The sequence below is a fragment of the Schistocerca cancellata genome, chromosome 6 (genome assembly GCF_023864275.1).
Source record: "Schistocerca cancellata isolate TAMUIC-IGC-003103 chromosome 6, iqSchCanc2.1, whole genome shotgun sequence".
Lineage (NCBI taxonomy): Eukaryota > Metazoa > Arthropoda > Insecta > Orthoptera > Acrididae > Schistocerca > Schistocerca cancellata.
Genome location: NC_064631.1, coordinates 673,970,100 through 673,994,013, shown reverse-complemented (window position 1 = coordinate 673,994,013; position 23,914 = coordinate 673,970,100). Strand labels below are relative to the sequence as shown.

Genomic DNA, 23,914 nt, shown 5'->3' with positions numbered 1-23,914 from the left:
ACTCTTAAAGTATTTCACAAATTGTGGTGCATTTAAATAAAATGTACATCTTTTACTTCTCGCATTCTAGAGACTTCTGTCGGTGGGATCCATAGAGATTATTTGTGCAGTGTAACAGAAAAGCTAAAAATGAGTATTAAATCAACAGATATTTTCTTAAGATCTAAAATACCCGTCATTAGGTGTCCAATATTACACAGCTATCACTCTACTATGATGTTCATCTGCATACGGGCGTGACCAATGTACGTTACAGTTGTACCATCACAGTAACAGTAGGTTCGCTTGAGCTATAGGTGCGTAGTCCTAGCGCAAAGTTCACAAACTTCATCGCACCTGAATGCAGTAAAACTTGCTCAAAGTTGAAAATTTATATTTATGTCTGGAACGCATCTTGAGGTTTTTTATGTATTTTTTGTGCCTAGAGATATAATTTTTATTGAATACTAACACTATCTGTTACAGTCCTCATACACACCTCCTCTGTTCGATAAGAGGGATAGAGCTAAAAAAGCGGAAACGCTCTGTAAAATCATTCTACATTAGACGTACAAATACTAAATATTAATAGATTCGTTTTTGGACAGGGTTCACCTTGAACAAAACACGAGTTTTTGTTTTTATTTCCCAGACCTATTTCGCTGAAGGCTCAGCATCATCAGCGCATTTTCTTATTATCTTTCTATAAAACAAGAAAAATGCTTTTTGCTACTTGTGTGTATGTGTGTGTGTGTGTGTGTGAGTGTTTGTGTGTGTGTGTTTGCAATATGTTTCATTTAATTTTTCACGTTTCCCACCATCTTCACTGCGAAGGACTGCTCTAAGTACTTAGTGGGGGCCTTCCCGGTGAAGGTAATGGGGAAACCAGAAAACACTCCCACCCATCCACCCACCCACCCACCCACCCACCCACCCACCCACCCACACACACACACACACACACACACACACACACACAATCTTCCATATAGAATTAGTTGATGGTAGGCATAACTATGAGATTCCCAGTCGCAAAATTTCGAAGTAAATTACTGTTCTACATTAAGTTCTATATGGTTGCTGATGACAAACTGTGGAAGAAAACAACTGCAATGAAAAACATAAAAGTCCAGGAAAACCACAGCATGTGGCAACAAGGTATATACAGAAAACTTCGACTGTTTTTCAAATGTATAAATACAGTCTTAAAAACTCAAATTTATATGTGTATAAACAGTAAAGAGCATTTTTCTTGTTCTATAGAAAGATAACAAAAAGTCCACTGATGATGCTGAGATTTCAGCGAAACATGTCTGGGAAATAAAACTAAGAATTGTGTTTTAATCAAGACGGACTCTCTCCAAAACCAAATCTAGGAGGGCAGCCCAGAAAGAAATGTACCGGATTTTTTTTTCTCAGCCGAAAACAATGCTAAGAATGCGAAACGTTACGTATGTATTATTTGAAGTCTCCTGAGTCAGCGTGCCAAGTTTCCGTCCCTTCCGCGGATAGCGTAGCTGTAAGACTGTTTCAAAATGGCGTCTGCAGGTGATGTACGTTTCAAGCAACGTGCCATCATTGAATTTCTCACTGCAGAAAAGAAACTGTGGGGAATATTCACAAACGCATGAGCAAAGTCTGTGGAGCATCTGCTGTCGACAAGTGAACAGTTAGTCGCTGGGCACGGAGGGTGAGGTCATCAGAAGGTGGTTCGGTGGAGCTCCAGGATTTGCAGCGGTCGGGGAGACCAACCACGGCTGTCACACCTGACTTGTTCCAACGGGCTTATGTTGTCATTCGCGAGGACAGACGCATTACGACTCGGCAGTTAGCCCTGCGTCTGACAATCAGCAAAGGAAGTGTGGATGCAATTATCAGCACTCTTGGATACTCAAAAGTGTGTGCAAGATGGGTCGCGCTGTGTCTAACGGTGGGTCACAAATCGCCCAGAAAAAACATTTGCCTTGATTTGTTGCAACGTTTTGAGGCGTCTTGTCCCGCATTGTGACAGGTTATGAAATCTGGGTTCACCATTTTGAGCCCGAAACAAAACGACAGTGCATGGAATGGCAACATTCCCACTCCCCACAGAAGAAAAAAATTCAAAGCAACTGCTTCCGCCAGTAAGGTCATGATCACCGCGTTCTGGGACTGTGAAGGTGTGATTCTCATTGATGTGATGCCAAGGGGCGATACGTTTAATTCGGAAGCATACGTCAGCGCTTTAACAAAACTCAAGACGCGCTACTGGAGACTTCGACGCCACAGCAACCCAGGAGATGTTTTTCTGCAACACGATAACGCTCGTTCCCACACAAGTCTGAGGACTGCCGAACATATTGCAAAACGGAGTTGGACATTGTTACCCCCATCCACCCTACAGCCCTGACCTAGCACTCTCGGACTTCCACTTGTTTGGGCCATTAAAGGATGCCATAAGTGGAAGACATTTTGAGAACGATGAGGAGGTGATTCACACATTGAAACACTGGCTCCGCCACCACGACAACGATTTTCACAATATATATAAATGACCTAGTAGATAGTGTCGGAAGTTGTATGCGGCTTTTCGCGGATAATGCTGTAGTATACAGAGAAGTTGCAGCATTAGAAAATTGTAGCGAAATGCAGGAAGATCTGCAGCGGATAGGCACTTGGTGCAGGGAGTGGCAACTGACCCTTAACATAGACAAATGAAATGTATTGAGAATGCATAGAAAGAAGGATCCTTTATTGTATGATTATATGATAGCGGAACAAACACTGGTAGCAGTTACTTCTGTAAAATATCTGGGAGTATGCGTGCGGAACGATTTGAAGTGGAATGATCATATAAAATTAATTGTTGGTAAGGCGGGTACCAGGTTGAGATTCATTGGGAGAGTCCTTAGAAAATGTAGTCCATCAACAAAGGAGGTGGCTTACAAAACATTCGTTCGACATATACTTGAGTATTGCTCATCAGTGTGGGATCCGCACCAGATCGGGTTGATGGAGGAGATAGAGAAGATCCAAAGAAGATCGGCGCGCTTCGTCACAGGGTTATTTGGTAACCGTGATAGCGTTACGGAGATGTTTAACAAACTCAAGTGGCAGACTCTGCAAGAGAGGCGCTCTGCATCGCGGTGTAGCTTGCTCGCCAGGTTTCGAGAGGGTGCGTTTCTGGATGAGGTATCGAATATATTGCTTCCTCCTACTTATACCTCCCGAGGAGATCACGAATGTAAAATTAGAGGGATTAGAGCGCGCACAGAGGCTTTCAGACAGTCGTTCTTCCCGCGAACCATACGCGACTGGAACAGGAAAGGGAGGTAATGACAGTGGCACGTAAAGTGCCCTCCGCCACACCGTTGGTTGGCTTGAGGAGTATAAATGTAGATGTAGATGTAGATTAGTACCGACAGGAGGGAAGTCATAGAACGGCATGGAGATTACGTGTAAAAATAGGGTGTGTAGATAAAGCACCATTATTTCGTGTGTGAAATTCTCATTACGATCAATTAAGAATTGTTGAAGAACAAAATACGGTGCATTACTTTCTGGGCACTTATAAGCAGAGACGGACAGAAGCGCTTCATCCTCAAGATGACAAAGTATAAAATTCTAGGTACACTGTGAGATGAGCAACTGTCGCGGGAAGAGTTTCTAACACCCGGCAGTGGGCAGTGGAGCGTCACCGATGACGTCGGCAGCAGCAGTGGCAGCGGCGGCAGTCAGCGGAAGTGCAGGTAGGCCCTGGCGGTCAGGAAGTAGAGGCACTCCACCAGGCTGAGCACGCTGAAGCCCAGGAAGAGGCCCAGCAGCCCGCCGCAGTTGGCTGTCCAACACACAGTGACGTGTCAGTGTTCTCACCGCACACTGAAGTCTGGCACATCGAGTACGGTGGGTTCACCCCTGACGCACACAACGCCGCATACAGGGTGTTTCAAAAATGACCGGTATATTTGAAACGGCAATAAAAACTAAACGAGCAGCGATAGAAATACACCGTTTGTTGCAATATGCTTGGGACAACAGTACATTTTCAGGCGGACAAACTTTCGAAATTACAGTAGTTACAATTTTCAACAACAGATGGCGCTGCGGTCTGGGAAACTCTATAGTACGATATTTTCCACATATCCACCATGCGTAGCAATAATATGGAGTAGTCTCTGAATGAAATTACCCGAAACCTTTGACAACGTGTCTGGCGGAATGGCTTCACATGCAGATGAGATGTACTGCTTCAGCTGTTCAATTGTTTCTGGATTCTGGCGGTACACCTGGTCTTTCAAGTGTCCCCACAGAAAGAAGTCACAGGGGTTCATGTCTGGCGAATAGGGAGGCCAATCCACGCCGCCTCCTGTATGTTTCGGATAGCCCAGAGCAATCACACGATCATCGAAATATTCATTCAGGAAATTAAAGGCGTCGGCCGTGCGATGTGGCCGGGCACCATGTTGCATAAACCACGAGGTGTTCGCAGTGTCGTCTAAGGCAGTTTGTACCGCCACAAATTCACGAAGAATGTCCAGATAGCGTGATGCAGTAATCGTTTCGGATCTGAAAAATGGGCCAATGTTTCCTTTGGAAGAAATGGCGGTCCAGACCAGTACTTTTTGAGGATGCAGGGACGATGGGACTGCAACATGGGGCTTTTCGGTTCCCCATATGCGCCAGTTCTGTTTATTGACGAAGCCGTCCAGGTAAAAATAAGCTTCGTCAGTAAACCAAATGCTGCCCCCATGCATATCGCCGTCATCAATCCTGTGCACTATATCGTTAGCGAATGTCTCTCGTGCAGCAATGGTAGCGGCGCTGAGGGGTTGCCGCGTTTGAATTTTGTATGGACAGAGGTGTAAACTCTGGCGCATGAGACGATACGTGGACGTTGGCGTCATTTGGACCGCAGCTGCAACACGGCGAACGGAAACCCGAGGCCGCTGTTGGATCACCTGCTGCACTAGCTACGCGTTGCCCTCTGTGGTTGCCGTACGCGGTCGCCCTACCTTTCCGGCACGTTCATCCGTCACGTTCCCAGTCCGTTGAAATTTTTCGAACAGATCCTTTATTGTTTCGCTTTTCGGTCCTTTGGTTACATTAAACCTCCGTTGAAAACTTCGTCTTGTTGCAACAACACTGTGTTCTAGGCGGTGGAATTCCAACACCAGAAAAATCCTCTGTTCTAAGGAATAAACCATGTTGTCTACAGCACACTTGCACCTTGTGAACAGCACACGCTTACAGCAGAAAGACGACGTACAGAATGGCGCACCCACAGACTGCGTTGTCTTCTATATCTTTCACTTGCAGCGCCATCTGTTGTTGAAAATTGTAACTACTGTAATTACGAAAGTTTGTCCGCGTGAAAATGTACTGTTGTCCCAAGCATATTGCAACAAACGGTGTATTTCTATCGCTGCTCGTTTAGTTTTTATTGCCGTTTCAAATATACCGGTCATTTTTGAAACACCCTGTATTTACCTCAACGTGAAATATACGCTGTCGAAATACATTATTATAGCCACATTCTATGAGAACGTGAGTAGCATAGCGCATGTTACGTATCATATGGGATGAACTGACAAACTTGGCTTCTGAGGAAACTATCAGGCGCTCCGTAAGTGTCAGTCTCTAGTCTTGTTTCTCTCTTCTTATATCTCCCTATCCGCAACCAACAATGCATCTATATCACACCATCTGAGCTATTCCCACAAATCAAAGGTCAGCAAAATCACACCACGCAGTACCCACAATAGCGCCCGATCCTCGCCTCCAGGCAAACAAATTCCTCTGTTCTATACCCGAAGATCAAGACATACTCTTCAGATAACTTGAATGCAGCTGGGTGACGTCGACAACCGCCGATATTTAGAGAGGTGCACACCCTATCGTTTTCAAGGCCAAACTGCAGCAAGTAAGAGTCGATCAAGGGAATTTAAAACCTCGGGTGCAGAGCAATTTTGGAAAGATAACACACACATACGTACGTACATAAATTAGCGCCACAACACAACCAAAGATGACCAACGCTGGAAGTTATTGATAGCGAATATTAAAAACAGACAGAATTAGCTCTGTCCTTCTGTTGTTTCATCAGAAAGAGAGCAAAATTCCAGTCCGAAATTAAGAAAAAGCTTCTATCTCTATTCACAAAGTCACTAATTTCAAGTGTCTCCTTTATAACACTAGTCCAATATCTGGAATCTCCAAGTAGATATATTCCATGGGTTGGCCGTGTTCTGTAATGGCACATTTGCTCGGTTGTTATAAGCATGTGTGACGATTATGCTCAGTACACCTGTCCTCCATGGACTTTTTTTTTACTTTATTGTTATTTTAACACCTGAACAAAACAGGTAGGCTGGCAGCGGCATGCTACGCCGCTCTTCAGCCAGAGAGTTGACAATCACAGTACAAAAAAAGGAGAATGAAAATGAACATAGTGACGGACAAAAAATAGTGGTCACAGTCACACAAAAAACACGGAGCCGTTCACACTCGATGAGAAAGACACTGAAAACACGTTGACACGGCGCACAGAACACTGATGAATCCGATGGCACAAGTGAACGGAGAAGCGTGACGGCGGACGCTAAAAACACGAAACGACGTCACACACACGAGACACAGATGGCGATGATCTCCGGCGCGCGAAAGTCCACGTAGCGTGTGCGAGTCTGGGGACCTGCCAAGAGGGGAAGCAGGGTGAGGGTGGGTGGAGAGGGTGGAGAGGGGAGAACAGAGATGCCAATGGCTGAGGAGAGGGGAGGAGGAGTAGAAGGACAGGGGAGGGGAGGCCCGGGGGAGAAGTGGGGAGGAGGAGGGGGGAGGGATGGAGGGTGCCCAAAGGAACAGATACAGGAAGAGGGAGGGAGGATCAAAGTTGGTAGGAGGGGTAGATGGAGGGGAGGAGGGCATCATCAGGGAGGGGGAGCTGGCGGAAGCCACCTTGGGAGAGGGTAAGGAGGGTGGAGAGATGGAGACCGGGTGGGACGTGGGAATACAAGCGCGGCAGCGGGCGGGGGTGGGAGAGGAGTGGGGAGAAGAGCGGGTGAGGAGGATCGAGTTTGCGGGAGATGTACAGGATCTCCATGGACCTGATGGTCTAACCAATATATGCCATGCCATAACCCGTCTTACGCAAACCAAGTTCATCTTTTACGGATCCTAAAACAGCCCTAATGTTCGATGGTGGTCAAAAACGCATTTCAAATTATACAGGATGGTCCATTTATCGTGACCGGGCCAAATATCTCACGAAATAGGCGTCAAATGAAAAAACTACAAAGAACGAAACTTGTTTAGCTTGCAGGCGCAAACCAGATGGCGCTATGGTTGGCCCGCTAGATGGCGCTGCCATAGGTCAAACGGATATCAACTGCGTTTTTTTAAAATAGAAATCCCCACTTTTTATTACATATTCGTGTAGTAAGTAAAGAAATACGAATGTTTTAGTTGGACCACTTTTTTCGCTTTGTGATAGATGGCGCTGTAATAGTCACAAACATACAGCTCACAATTTTAGACGAACAGCTGGTAACAGGTAGGTTGTTTTAATTAAAATACAGAATGTAGGTACGTCTGAACATTTTATTTCGGTTGTTCCAATGTGATACATGTACCTTTGTGAACTTATCGTTTCTGAGAACGCATGCTATTACAGTGTGATTACCTGTAAATACCAGATTAATGCAATACATGCTCAAAATGATGTCCGTCAACCTCAATGCATTTGCCAATACGTGTAACGACATTCCTCTCAACAGCGAGTAGTTCACCTTCCGCGATGTTCGCACATGCACTGACAATGCGCTGACGCATGTTGTCAGGCGTTGTCGGTGGATCACGATAGCAAATATCCTTCAACTTTCCCCACAGAAAGAAATCCGGGGACGTCAGAACCGGTGAACATGCGGGCCACGATCAATCCACCCGTCAGGAAATATGCTATTCAATACCGCTTCAACCGCACGAGAGCTATGGGCCGGACATCCATCATGTAGGAAGTACATCGCCATTCTGTCATGCAGTGAAACATCTTGTAGTAACATCGCTAGAACATTACGTAGGAAATCAGCATACATTGCACCATTTAGATTGCCATCGATGAAATGGGGGCCAATTATCCTTCCTCCCATAATGCCGCACCATACATTAATCCGCCAAGGTCGCTGATTTTCCGTTGGCCAATAGTGCATATTATGCCGGTTTACGTTACCGCTGTTGGTGAATGACGCTTCGTCGCTAAACAGAACGCGTGCAAAAAATCTGTCATCGACCCGTAATTTTCCTTGTGCCCACTGGCAGAACTGTACACGACGTTCAAATTTGTCGCTATTCAATTCCTGGTGCATAGAAATATGGTACTGTGCAATCCATGTTGATGTAGCATTCTCAACACCGACGTTTTTGAGATTCCCGATCCTCGCGCAATCTGTCTACGGATTAGCCGCGACAGCAGCTAAAACACCTACTTGCACATCATCATTTGTTGCAGGTCGTGGATGACGTTTCACATGTCGCTGAACACTTCCTGTTTCCTTAAATAACGTAAAAATCCGGCGAACAGTCCGGACACTTGGATGATGTCGTCCAGGATACCGAGCAGCATACATAGCACACACCCGTTGGGCATTTTGATCACAATAGCCATACATCAACACGATATCGACCTTTTCCGCAATTGGTAAACGGTCCATTTTAACACGGGTAATGTATCAAGAAGCAAATACCGTCCGCACTGGCGGAATGTTAGAGGATACCACGTATTTATACGTTTGTGGCTACTAGAGAGCCATCTATCACAAAGCGAAAAAAGTGGTCCAACTAAAACATTCATATTTCTTTACGTACTACACGAATATGTATTAAAAATGGGGGTTCCTATTTTTTAAAAAACGCAGTTGATATCCGTTTGACCTAGGGCAGCGTCATCTAGCGGGCCAACCATAGCGCCATCTGGTTTCCCCCTTCAAGCTAGACGAGTTTCATTCTTTGTAGTTTTTTCGTTTGATGCTTATTTCGTGAGATATTTGGCCCGGCCACTATCAATGGACCACCTCGTATTCCCGCAGAATACAACCACTCATGTTGGAAGTATTTCCAGAGTAAGGCAGAACGGCCGTAGACTCTGGTCCCACATCTTTATTACCATAATCACCCAGTGCATGGTTAATAGCTCGAAGTGCAATGTGCATCTGGTCTGTCTTTCATTACAACTATCCTGATGAAAGGTGACTTCTTGGTGGTGCAGCACAGCTGACAAATTTTCGGGCTTTGAGATTACGTGGGCCCCGTAAACAAAGGTACTAAGTACCCCTTCACCCTGAGCTGGGTGGCGACAACAGTCTGGCTGCAGCTGCATATCAGTTTGACTTGGCTTCCTATAAACAACAATGTCCCAGTGTATCATCAACCTTCTTCCTTACCATCACGTCAAGTAAGGGGAGTCAGCATCCTTTTTCAGGCCCATCCTGAAGCGAATATTCGGATGGATTGAATTCAGCTGTTCTAAAAAGCCGTTTAAATTCTGACTTTGCCGCGCGGGATTAGCCGAGCGGTCTGAGGCGCTGCAGTCATGGACTGTGCGGCTGGTCCCGGCGGAGGTTCGAGTCCTCCCTCGGGCATGGGTGTGTGTGTTTGTCCTTAGGATAATTTAGGTTAAGTAGTGTGTAAGATTAGGGACTGATGACCTTGGCAGTTAAGTCCCATAAGAATTCACACACATTTGAACAAATTCCGACTTCCGTGGGGCCAAACAGAAGTATCGTCCCGAATATTCGCTTACGATAGAGATGGAAAAGGATAGCTGCCTTCCCATCCTCGATGTGTCAGGAGGAAGGGTAATGGGACATTGGGACATGATTTTTTACAGGCATCTTACTCACACTGATTTTTATCTACCGCTAACAGTTGTCACCACCCGGCACAGCGTGAAGGGATATTTCGTACATTGGTTCAAAGAGTCCACGTCATCTCAGACCCTCAGAGTTTATCAAGGAGATAGCCCACCTTGACATCATCTTTCACCAGAACTGAGATAGCCCACCTTTACGTCATCTTTCATCAGAACTGAGATAGCCCACCTTGACGTCATCTTTCACCAGAACTGAGATAGCCCACCTTGACGTCATCTTTCACCAGAACTGAGATAGCCCACCTTATTGTCATCTTTCACCAGAACTGAGATAGCCCACCTTGACATCATCTTTCACCAGAACTGAGATAGCCCACCTTGATGTCATCTTTCACCAGAACTGAGATAGCCCACCTTGACATCGTCTTTCACCAGAACTGAGATAGCCCACCTTGAAGTCATCTTTCACCAGAACTGAGATAGCCCACCTTGATGTCATCTTTCACCAGAACTGAGATAGCCCACCTTTACGTCATCTTTCATCAGAACTGAGATAGCCCACTTTGACGTCATCTTTCACCAGAGCTGAGATACCCCACCTTGACGTCATCTTTCACAAGAACTGAGATAGCCCACCTTGACGTCATCTTTCACCAGAACTGAGATAGCCCACCTTGATGTCATCTTTCACCAGAACTGAGATAGCCCACCTTGACGTCATATTTCACCAGAACTGAGATAGCCCACCTTGACGTCATCTTTCAGCAGAACTGAGATAGCCCACCTTGACGTCATCTTTCACCAGAACTGAGATAGCCCACCTTGCCGTCATATTTCACCAGAGCTGAGATAGCCCACCTTGACGTCATCTTTCAGCAGAACTGAGATAGCCCACCTTGACGTCATCTTTCAGCAGAACTGAGATAGCCCACCTTGACGTCATCTTTCACCAGAACTGAGATAGCCCACCTTGCCGCCATCTTTCACCAGAACTGAGATAGCCCACCAACAGGGAGTCATATAGCGCTCTTAGAAAAAAGTGTTCCGAGACTGTTACCTGAAATGCTCCTCCATGATACTGACAAGAGAGAGATTGAGTTAATAATTTAATCACTAAAGACCAAGAACTCTCATGGATATGATGGGGTATCTAGGAGAATACTGAAGTATTGTTCTATGTATGTTAGCCCAGTTCTCAGCCATATCTGTAACTTTTCCTTTAGGAGTGGTCGGTTTCTTGACCGATTAAAGTACTCGGTAGTGAAGCCACTTTATAAAAAGGGAGACATTGATAATGTTGACAATTTTAGACCTATTTCTATGCCATCGGTGTTTGCTAAAGTTATCGAGAAGGTTGTATATACAAGGTTACTGGAGCATTTAAATTCACATAATTTGCTGTCAAATGTTCAGTTTGGTTTTAGAAATGGTTTAACAACTGAAAATGCTATATTCTCTTTTCTCTGTGAGGTTTTGGACGGATTAAATAAAAGGTTGCGAACGCTAGGTGTTTTCTTTGAATTAACGAAGGCTTTTGACTGTGTTGACCACAAAATATTACTGCAGAAGTTGGACAATTATGGAGTAAGGGGAGTAGCTTACAATTGGTTCGCCTCTTACTTTAAGAACAGAAAGCATAGGGCAATTCTCCGCAATATTGCGAGTGCTAGTGATGTTCAGTCCCAATGGGGCACTGTTAAGTGGGGCGTTCCCAAGGGTCGGTGCTGGGGCCACTGCTGTTTCTTATTTATATAAATGATATGCCTTCTAGTATTACAGGTGATTCAAAAATATTTCTGTTTGCTGATGACACCAGCTTGATAGTGAAGGATCTTGTGTGTAATATTGAAACAGTAACAAATAATGTAGTTCATGAAATAAGTTCGTGGCTTGTGGAAAATAATTTGATGCTAAATCACAGTAAGACTCAGTTTTTACAGTTTCTAACTCACAATTCAACAAGAACCGATATTTTGATCAGACAGAATGGGCATATTATAAGCGAGACGGAACAGTTCAAATTCCTAGGCGTTCGGATAGATAGTAAGCTGTTGTGGAAAGACCACGTCCAGGATCTTGTTCAGAAGCTAAATGCTGCTTTATTTACCATTAGAACAGTATCTGAAATAAGTGACACTTCAACACGAAAAGTAGTCTACTTCGCATATTTTCATACGATTATGTCGTATGGTATTATTTTTTGGGGTAATTCTTCTGATTCAAAAAGGGTATTTTTGGGTCAAAAACGGGCTGTTCGAGCTATATGTGGTGTAAGTTCGAGAACCTCTTGTCGACCCCTATTCAAAAATCTGGGAATTCTGACATTGCCCTCACAGTATATATTTTCTTTAATGTCGTTTGTTGTTAGCAATATTAGCCTATTCCCAAGAGTTAGCAGCTTTCACTCAGTTAATACTAGGCAGAAATCAAATCTGCATGTAGAATGCACTTCCTTGACTGTTGTGCAGAAAGGAGTGCAGTATTCTGCTGCATCCATTTTCAATAAGCTACCACAAGAACTCAAAAATCTTAGCAGTAGCCCAAACTCTTTTAAGTCTAAACTGAAGAGTTTCCTCATGGCTCACTCCTTCTATTCTGTCGAGGAGCTCCTGGAAGAGCTAAAAAATTAAGCAAATTCCAGTGTTACATTGTTGATTGTCTTCATTTAAACTTACGACTTGTCACCTGAATATGTTTTTTTTTAATATTTCATTTTATCTGTTTCTAATATCGTGTTATAATTTCATGTATTGACTCGTTCCATGACCATGGAGACTTCTCCTTAATTTGGTCTCACGGAACAATAAATAAATAAAAAAATAAATAAAAAGAACTGAGATAGGCCACCTTATTGTCATCTTTCACCAGAACTGAGATAGCCCATCTTGAAGTCATCTTTCACCAGAACTGAGATAGCCCACCTTGACGTCATCTTTCACCAGAACTGAGATAGCCCACCTTGACGTCATCTTTCACCAGAACTGAGATAGCCCACCTTGACGTCATCTTTCACCAGAACTGTGATAGCCCACCTTGACGTCATCTTTCATCAGAATGCTTATAGTGAACGACAGATCAGACGGGCGCTGCGATATCGACGAACCACGCACCGGGGAGTCATGATGATTACGAGGCGGCACAAATGCTTACGCTCTTTTTGATTTACACAGGGAGTATTTCCAACAGCATTGGTCGTTTTCTGGGGAAATATGATGCGAGATGTGTTGTTCGACCGCCATCTGAGATTAGAGCCCTTTCGGATTTGTAAAGGATGAACATGGTTTTCTTGAGACGGGTTTCTGTCGTATTACTTGCAGTTGCAGCATGTCATAGGGCCCATTCCTAAAACGGAATGTGGTTTTCCAGCAAGGCACCTCGGCTCGGCAGATGTCTACAAATGCCTGCAACTCAACGTAGGAGCACGATCAGTTTTTCAAATACCTCAGATCATGATCCAGTTGAATAACCTCACCCTTCAATCGGTGCTTCCACTGAGATAGTCTCTCCTCCACCACCACCCCTTTCCTTCCACGTACCTTCCTCCACTTACTGCACACAGACGTCATGCCTCCAGACACCTGTGTCTTTGCAGCTTGTCTAGGTGGTCTGTACATTTAAACTTATTTTTGTTGCTAGAAGGTGATCATAATAATGTATTTCGGCGGTTAACATCGACACACTGATGTCAAAAACAGTAATGTAATGGGTTCTGTTACGTATCTTAGTGTGGCATGCGACAGAAACTTCTAATAGTGTGAGGAAATATTGTTTGAAGAAGATTAAACGTATGATCTTACCTAAGAAACTGGTAAACCCATAGAGCTCAGTGCGAAAACTGGGGATGAACTGGCTGTTTTGATAATATATCACCACCCTTCCGAAAGTGAAGCTGTAAAAGAATAACATATCTTAGATGTTAGGGAGTAAGTTCTATCTACAAGATCTAAAAGAAATTATGATAATAATAGACCATCATACATTATTTGTATCTGTAGTTTATTTTAGAGTGCAGGCTTAGAGTTACATTTATTATCCTTTTTCACTAGCTTTGTTGGACAAGCTGTTTTTCGTCAAATAAGTTTATTCGAGTATCCTATAACATTTTTACATATTCTGATGGTGCCTCGCAAGGGCGAAACGCGGAATTTTTATTAATAAAAACAATTTTGCAAATGAGACTGTTTTCATTTAAAAAAAACTATTCATTTCCGTTAGAAAGGCAACAGGGGAACATTCTCTCCAATTGGGAAAGGGGAAAACCGATTGAGGTGACGCAATAGTAAGACTCTGGATTCGCATTTGGAAGGATGTGGATTCGAGTCTCCACCCGACCGCCCACATTTACGTTTTCCGTGGTTTTCCTAAATTAGTATGAGCGAATACCTGGATGGTTCCTTTGGAAAGGAAGCAGTCGTATTTCTTCTCCATCCCTTCCCAATACAAGTTTACGCTTCGTCCCCAAAGACTTTGTTGTCGACGGGACTTTCAAACTAAACCTACTTTCCCTTCATTTTGATGAGCTAAAGATCGGAGCTTTTGAGCAGTACAGTCACGCTTATCCATCTGTCCACATTATGAAACATGACACAATTGTTCTACTTTTTAGATAGCATCACTGTCAAGCTAATGCAAAAATTTTGCGTTCCCGGCTCTTGCCACAGCATATTAAGTAATCTTGTTCTTTATCAGCGTATGAAGATCAAGCTGGTAAATACGACTGAGTATACTAGATTTAACAAGAAGTGCTGGTCAATGTCATTCCTACATATATTAGTTTGGAAACAAAGGCGAAGTCCGAAGCAGCGAAGCGAACTGTGGAGTTTCCCAGTTACGCTTCATAATTGCTCTAAAGCCAACATCGCGATAGTTGAAATAATATATATATTCGGATGACGAGCAGTATAAGCATTTAAAAATTTTGTGTAACATGTTTCGACGAAGGCCCGCGGTATTTTTGCCATCGGTCGATTCGATGGCTGAGCCGCAACCGATGAAAACCGCTCTAGATTATCACACTTAATCGAACAGCACAATGCAACCGCCAAGCTTAACACCACAATCAGAAGGTGTACGACTATCGACTTGTCCTCATTCCGTGGATCATTGCGTAGAGGGACACTAGTACAAAATCTGCTGGTTAGGAGCTTTTTGCCACCATCTCTCCGAATGTTAATAGTTAATTAATAGCGGAGAAAATTACGTCTACCACAAGAATCCGAACTGGCTATCCCCAAATCGAGAACCGGGGCACGAAGCTGCGTTAGCGATGGAAGCCTCGAAATGTTATTGAGGGGTATTTTATGCGCCGTCCGTGACTGTTTCTTTTGCGTCTGAAACATGTCAAAAATAATGTATCCCCGGTCGAATACGTGCAGTGGAATAACGACACTCTGGAGTAAAGAATTTTGTTTAGTGATGCGGTAGTCATTTGGCAAACCAGTAAAGTAATTTTATGATTTTATGTTGAGTTCTATAAATAATATTGTGCGCATATGTTTACGTAACATTAGTACTAAAAAACAGTTGTTGCCATGAAGGAAAGATCTCATGGCTTCAGATGAAAAGTAATGAGAGAAAAACAGTAATTAAATTTGCTAACGATTGTACAAACATCCAAATAGTTACTGTGAGTTACGTACGCAATACAATTTCTATGAAGTGTTGCTAGTCGTTGCATATCATTTGTTTTCATAATTATAATTAACATCATGCTCTCCAAATTATCCTTTTTAGTGTTCATGTTACCGATGTTGTCTACATTTAAGCTCGCGCCAGTGCATTTTGTTCAATTGTCGCATTAACATTCTTGCCCAGTATTTGCGTGATTTCAAAGTCATTGAAGACTTTTACCAAATTTAACTTCTGTTCGTTTTGGAGCTGGCGACCGTTTTTATTCTGCAATCTAAATTCTTTCACACAATTTTAGTACACAAAATTATGGCTAACTACAGTGACACTCGCCCCCATGAACCATGGACCTTGCCGTTGGCGGGGAAGCTTGCGTTGCCTCAACGATACAGATAGCCGTGCCGTAGGTGCAACTTCAACAGAGGGGTATCTGTTGAGAGGCCAGGCAAACATTTGGTTCCTGAAGAGGGGCAGCAGCCTTTTCAGTAGTTGCAGGGGCAACAGTCTGAATGATTGACTGATCTGGCCTTGTAATAATAACCAAAACGGCCTTGCTGTGCTGGTACTGCGAACGGCTGAAAGCAAGGGGAAACTACAGCCGTAATTTTTCCCGAGGGCATGCAGCTTTACTGTATGGTTAAATGATGATGGCGTCCTCTTAGGTAAAATATTACGGAGGTAAAATAGTCCCCCATTCGGATCTCCGGGCGGGGACTACTCAAGGGGACGTCGTTATCAGGAGAAAGAAAACTGGCGTTCTACGGATCGGAGCGTCGAATGTCAGATCCTTTAATCGGGCAGGTAGGTTAGAAAATTTAAAAAGGGAAATGGATAGGTTAAAGTTAGGTATAGTGGGAATTAGTGAAGTCCGGTGGCAGGAGGAACAAGACTTTTGGTTATAAATACAGAATCAAATAAGGGTAATGCAGGAGTAGGTTTAATAATGAATAGGAAAATAGGAGTGCGGGTAAGCTACTACAAACAGCATAGTGAATGCATTTTTGTGGCCAAGATAGACACAAAGCCCACGTCTACTACAGTAGTACAAGCTTATATGCCAACTAGCTCTGCAGATGATGAAGAAATTGATGAAATGTATGAGGAGATAAAAGAAATTATTCAGGAAGTGAAGGGAGACGAAAATTTAAAAGTCATGGGTGACTGGAATTCGAGAGTAGGAAAAGTGAGAGAAGGAAACATAGTAGGTGAATATGGATTGGGTCTAAGAAATGAAAGAGGAAGCCGCCTGGTAGAATTTTGCGCAAAGCATAACTCAATCATAGCTAACACTTTGTTCAAGAAAGAAGGTTGTATACATGGAAGAACCCTGGAGATACTAATAGGTATCAGATAGATTATATAATGGTAAGACAGAGATTTAGGAACTAGGTTTTAAATTGTGAGACATTTCCAGGGGCAGATGTGGACTCTGACCACAATCTATTGGTTATGAACTGTAGATTAAAACTGAAGACACTGCAAAAAGGTGGGAATTTAAGGCGATGGGACCTGGATAAACTGAAAGAACCAGAGGTTGTACAGAGTTTCAGGGAGAGCATAAGGGAACAATTGACAGGAATGGGGGAAAGAAATACAATAGAAGAAGACTGGGTAGCTTTGAGAGATGGAACTGTGAAGGTAGCAGAGGATCAAGTGGGTAAAAAGGCGAGGGCTAGTAGAAACCCTTGAGTTACAGAAGAAATATTGAATTTAATTGATAAAAGGAGAAAATATAAAAAATGCAGTAACTGAAGCAGGCAAAAAGGAATACAAACGTCTCAAAAATGATATCAACAGAAAGTGCAAAATGTCTAAGCAGGGATGGCTAGAGGACAAATGTAAGGATGTAGAGGCTTATCTCACTAGGGGTAAGATACATACTGCCTACAGGAAAATTAAAGAGACCTTTTGAGAAAGCAGAACCACTTGCATGAATATCAAGAGCTTTGATGGAAACCCCGTTCTAAGCAAATAAGGGAAAGCAGAAAGGTCGAAGGAGTATATAGAGGGTCTATACAATGGCGATGTACTTGAGGGCAATATTATGGAAATGGAAGAGGACGTAGATGAAGATAAAAATGGGAGATATCATACTGCGTGAAGAGTTTGACAGAGCACTGCAAGGCCTGAGTCGAAAGAAGGCCCCCAGAGTAGAAAACATTCCATTAGAACTACTGACAGCCTTGGGAGAGCCAGTCCTGACAAAACTCTACCATCTGGTAAGCAAGATATATGAGACAGGCGAAATACCCTCAGACTTCAAGAAGAATATAATAATTTCAATTCCAAAGAAAGCAGGTGTTGACAGATGTGAAAATTACCGAACTATCAGTTTAATAAGTCACAGATGCAAAATACTAACGCGAATTCTTTACAGACGAATGGAAATACTGACAGAAGCCGACCTCGGGGAAGATCAGTTTGGATTTCGTAGATATGTTGGAACACGTGAGGCAATACCGCCCCTACGACTTATCTTAGAAGAAACATTAAGGAAAGGGAAACCTACGTTTCTAGCATTTGTAGACTTGTAGACAATGTTGACTGGAATACTCTGTTTCAAATTCTGAAAGTGGCAGGGGTAAAATACAGGGAGCGAAAGGCTATTTACAATTTGTACAGAAACCAGATGGCAGTTATAAGAGTCGAGGGGTATGAAAGGGATGCAGTGGTTGGGAAGGGAGTGACACAGGGTTGTAGCCTATCCCCGATGTTATTCAATCTGTACATTGAGCAAGCAATAAAGGAAACACAAGAAAAATTCGGAGTAGGTATTAAAATCCATGGAGAAGAAATAAAAACTTTGAGGTTTGCCGATGACATTGTAACACTGTCAGAGACAGCAAAGGACTTGGAAGAGCAGTTGAACGGAATGAACTGTGTCTTGAAAGGAGGATATAAGATAAACACCAACAAAAGCAAAACGAGGATATTGGTGTGTAGTCGAATTACGTCAGGTGATGCTAAGGGAATTAGATTAGGAAATGAGACACTTAAAGTAGTAAAGGAGTTTTGCTATTTGGGGAGCAAAATAACTGATGATGGTCGAAGTAGAGAGTATATAAAAGGTAGACTGGCAATGGCAAGGAAAGCGTTTCTGAAGAAGAAAAATTTGTTAACATCGAGTATAGATTTAAATGTCAGGAAGTCATTTCTGAAAGTATTTGCATGGGGTGTAGCCATGTATGGAAGGGAGACGTGGACGATAAATAGTTTGGACAAGAAGAGAATAGAAGCTTTCGAAATGTGGTGCTACAGAAGAATGCTGAAGATTAGATGGGTAGATCACATAACAAATGAGGAGGTATTGAATAGAATTGGGGAGAAGAAGAGCTTGTGGTACAACTTGACTAGAAGAAGGTATCGGTTGGTAGGACATGTGCTGAGACATCGAAGGAGCACCAATTTACTATTGGAGGGCAGCGATGAGGGTAAAAATCGTAAAGGGAGACCAAGAGATGAATACGCTAAACAGATTCACAAGGATGTAGGCTGCAGTAGGTACTGGGAGATGAAGAAAATTGCACAGGATAGAGTAGCATGGAGAGCTGCATCAAACCAGTCTCAGGACTCTAAAATGGTTCAAATGGCTCTGAGCACTATGCGACTTAACTTCTGAGGTCATCAGTCCCTAGAACTTAGAACTAATTAAACCTAACTAACCTAAGGACATCACACACATCCATGCCCGAGGCAGGATTCGAACCTGCGACCGTAGCGGTCACGCGGTTCCAGACTGAAGCGCCTTTAACCGCACGGCCACACCGGCCGGCTGTCTCAGGACTGAAGACCACAACAACAACAACAGTGACACTTTACCTTATTACCATGTTTTTTACTTTTCGATCATCATTGTGCATAGTAAACACTCGTGTGATATCAATCAGGTTGTAACTGTCTCTACTGCTCAAAAGCATTAGGGGAACATAATTTTGGGCGTCTGCTATACTCCATTCAACAATAATTGAGAGTAGGCTGTTGTTGTTGTTGTGGTCTTCAGCCCTGAGACTGGTTTGATGCAGCTCTCCATCCTACTCTATCCTGTGCAAGCTTCTTCATCTGCCAGTACCTCCTGCAGCCTACATCCTTCTGAATCTGCTTAGTGTATTCATCTCTTGGTCTCCCTCTACGATTTTTACCCTCCACGCTGCCCTCCAATACTAAATTGGTGATCCCTTATGTTAGCAAATATACCTCTTGTCTTTCACAAATTATGTAAACAAGAAACATCGTTACATTCTCGATTGTTTACATAGAAAGAACTGAAGTGCCCGACAGGGCCGGCCGGAGTGGCCGAGGGGTACTAGGCGCTACAGTCTTGAACCACGCGACCGCTACGGTCGCAGGTTCGAATCCTGCCTCGGGCATGGATGTGTGTGATGTCCTTAGGTTTGTTAGGTTTAAGTAGTTGTAAGTTCTAGGGGACTGATGACCTCAGAAGTTAAGTCCCATAGTGCTCAGAGTCATTTGAACCATTTTTTGCCCGACAGGTGTCGAAAACAAAGTGGAAATGGTCATTCATTCCTTCAACATGGGTACTTTTTATTAGCCTTTGAAAGCTCCAGTAACATGTATGACTACCGTGAGTGTTTATCACTGCCTGACGCCTACGCAGCATGCACCGTATAACTCTATGGAGGTCACCCCGTTGTGACCGTTCCCATTCTTCAGTAGGGTCTTGGAGAGGTTGCGGTGGAACAGGACGAGCACGAGTACGTCTATTAAGCATGTCCCACATATGCACGTTGGGGTTTAGATCACGACTCACGGCTCGCCATTGCATCACCTCAACGTCCAGACTTCGCAACACATCCTTGCTGACGCCCGCCACATAGGCTTTGGCATGAGAAGGAAGTCAGGGTCACTACTCTATGCAGCAATCACCATATGGTCCAACAGGATCTGTCCAATGTTCTGCCTGGCTGTAAAGTGGTCCTAGACATCGAAAAGATCCGTATGGCTGTCGACATTGAAACCTTCCCACAACATTACAGAACCTTGGAAATCTGTCAATTTTCTGGACAATATTAGGCAGGCACTATTCACCACGGGTCCCCGCACGCGAACACAGCCATCAGTTTGCGTCACAGCAGATCTGCACTTCTCTGATTAATACGAGGGCAGTTCAATAAGTAATGCAACACATTTTTTTTCTGAAACAGGGGTTGTTTTACTCAGCATTGAAATACACCAGGTTATTCCCCAATCTTTTAGCTACACAACACTATTTTTCAACGTAATCTCCATTCAATGTTACGGCCTTACGCCACTTGAAATGAGGGCCTGTATGCCTGCACGGTACCATTCCACTAGTCGATGTCGGAGCCAACGTCGTACTGCATCAATAACTTCTTCATCATCCGCGTAGTGCCTCCCATGGATTGCGTCCTTCATTGGGCCAAACATATGGAAATCCGACGGTGCGAGATCGGGGCTTTAGGGTGCATGAGGAAGAACAGTCCACTGAAGTTTTGTGAGCTCCTCTCGGGTGCGAAGACTTGTGTGAGGTCTTGCGTTGTCATGAAGAAGGAGAAGTTCGTTCAGATTTTTGTGCCTACGAACACGCTGAAGTCGTTTCTTCAATTTCTGAAGAGTAGCACAATACACTTCGGAGTTGATCGTTTGACCATGGGGAAGGACATCGAACAGAATAACCCCTTCAGCGTCCCAGAAGACTGTAACCATGACTTTACCGGCTGAGGGTATGGCTTTAAACTTTTTCTTGGTAGGGGAGTGGGTGTGGCGCCACTCCATTGATTGCATTTTTGTTTCAGGTTCGAAGTGATGAACCCATGTTTCATCGCCTGTAACAATCTTTGACAAGAAATTGTCACCCTCAGCCACATGACGAGGAAGCAATTCCGCACAGATGGTTCTCCTTTGCTCTTTATGGTGTTCGGTTAGACAACGAGGGACCCAGCGGGAACAAACCTTTGAATATCCCAACTGGTGAACAATTGTGACAGCACTACCAACAGAGATGTCAAGTTGAGCACTGAGTTGTTTGATGGTGATGCGTCGATCATCTCGAACGAGTGTGTTCGCACGCTCCGCCATTGCAGGAGTCACAGCTGTGCACGGCCGGCCCGCACGCGGGAGATCAGACAGTCTTGCTTGACCTTGCGGCGATGATGACACACGCTTTGCCCAACGACTCACCGTGCTTTTCTCCACTGCCAGATCACCGTAGACATTCTGCAAGCGCCTATGCATATCTGAGATGCCCTGGTTTTCCGCCAAAAGATACTCGATCACTGCCCGTTGTTTGCAACGCACATCCGTTACAGACGCCATTTTAACAGCTCCGTACAGCGCTGCCACCTGTCGGAAGTCAATGAAAGTATACGAGACGAAGCGGGAATGTTTGAAAATATTCCACAAGAAATTTCCGGTTTTTTCAACCAAAATTGGCCGAGAAAAAAAATGTGTTGCATTACTTATTGAACTGCCCTCGTACGTTTCGCCAGTGACGAAGTTGCCAGATGACATGGGAACGGCAGAACTGAAGACGAGCTGCTAGATGTTGTCTTGTCAAATGTGGTACTCGAATACGATCTCTGGATCGTAAGGCCCTTTTCGTAACATACTCATTAGTGCGATAGGACACATTGGCTCCAGTGGCGCTTTTGTGATCGTCTAGCAGTGCTCTGGCAGTATCTGTACGACGCCGCAACGCCGAGATGGCCAGAAATCGGTCTTACCGTACAACGTTGTTTAACTCGTCTTGTGTACTGTCCTGCCTCCCTATAGCGTGTGCGCAGCCTATGTGTTACACATGGAGAGGCAAAGGATTACTTTTTGAATCAGAGAGACCTCAATTGCAACTTGCACTTCATTAAGATATAGCATTGCATGTGGTTGGTTGAATACAACTTCCACAAATGACAACTGCCATCTGTGTTCTTCACTAGCAAACATTGGGACACCGGTACTCACTTCCTTGGAAAGGTCGTCTGATACTGTAAAACATAACACTGCCAATAGATGGTGAATGACTGTAATTGCTGTTTACATTGAACGGGAAGATCTGAAACCATGTAATAAGACCATAGCTACCGCCTGTATTAAAACGGGTTTTACATACCGGGCTTTGCTACACGTGTTCGCCTAATTGTTTTGAGCAATGTATATTCTGCCTGTTGTGATTGACAATTCGCAATTTCTCACAAACGCAACTTTTATTGAGGTAAGTTCACAAGGTTGATGACTGAACAACAAACGAAAAGGTAACAATAACGATGCCAGTAAGTCTCCTAATTGAGGCAAACAAAAGTTCACTTCTAATTTTCCACAAAGGTTCGTGGTAACGCACGCGCTTACACACACACACACACACACACACACACACACACACACACACTAGTAAGAGTCCAATTCTGAGACGAAGACGTAATCTTCAGCGGTCGAAGTACACGAGGTCGGCATCCGGAGTGAACTAAACTTCGGGGCTGGTTCTAGCCCCTAAATAGCTGTCTCCAGCCAATCAGGTTTTGGCGTAGTGATATTTCCTACATGCTGTGGCTCGATCCCCCCTGCAGGAAGTAGTGCTCGGAAAGTCTGTTTCCACTATCTTGTATGTAAATAGCCGTTATTTACCATGGTGCTTTTGGTACGCCTTGGCCATAGACAAACTGTCCTCAGTGGTGTAATATGGGTTGCCGGCCCTGAGGGGCTACCTTGGCTCTGGCATAACACTGCTCATAAGGATTGATCTTCGGAATCGATATCTTGTTTCGAATAATTACGGAACATGGGTACACGTGTCACGGAAATCTTTTATACATCGGAGACTACAGGTACTTTATGACCTGTGCCTGCAGTGCTCAGCAAAGCGACGTCATACAGGGAGAAGCAAGCGGTAGCTTCAAGCCCTGACGTTGTTTCATAAGAACGTATATTCAGGATGCAAGAGCCCTAAGTCAGGAAACTGACAGTTAGACAGCGTGACGTTGGGCAGTACTACTGTTCCAGCTAGGCTCCTTCAGGAGATGACTAAATAAGAAAAGCAGAAGGAGTGAAATCATCGCCATCTGTCTTTCTATCTATATTTGTACTCTGCAAACCACCGTAAGGTGCATGCCAGAGGGTACGCCTCACTGTACTAGTTATTTGTGTTTGTTACATTCGTGTACGGAGCGTGGGAGAACTACTGTTTGAATGCTTCTTTGGGCGCAGTAATTATTATAGCCTTATCCTCATGATCTTTATGTGAGTGATACGTAGGGGATTGTAATATGTTCCAAGATTTTTCATTTAAAGCCGATTCTTGAAATTTTGTTAATAGACTTCCTCTTAATAGTTTACATCTATTTTCAAGATTATGCTATTCCAGTTCCTTCAGTATGTCTGTGACACTTTCCCAAGGATCGAAAAGAAATGTGACCATTCGGGCTGCCCTTCTCTGTATACGTTAGTCCTATTTGGTGTGGGTCCTATACGCTTGAACGATATTATAGAACCTGTCGC

General features: G+C 43.9%; 1 protein-coding gene across 1 annotated transcript in view; it reads right to left on the bottom strand.

Annotated features, from left to right (window-relative positions):
- Positions 1-590: 590 nt before the first annotated feature.
- LOC126088468 (pickpocket protein 28-like) overlaps positions 591-23,914 on the bottom strand; it is a 176,312-nt gene continuing 152,988 nt past the window's right edge. The window contains exons 10-12 of the mRNA XM_049906609.1: positions 13,618-13,709; positions 3,706-3,796; positions 591-594 (exon numbers count right to left, since the gene is read on the bottom strand). Coding sequence (XP_049762566.1) covers positions 591-594; positions 3,706-3,796; positions 13,618-13,709 — 187 coding nt within the window. The remainder of the gene's footprint in view (positions 595-3,705; positions 3,797-13,617; positions 13,710-23,914) is intronic.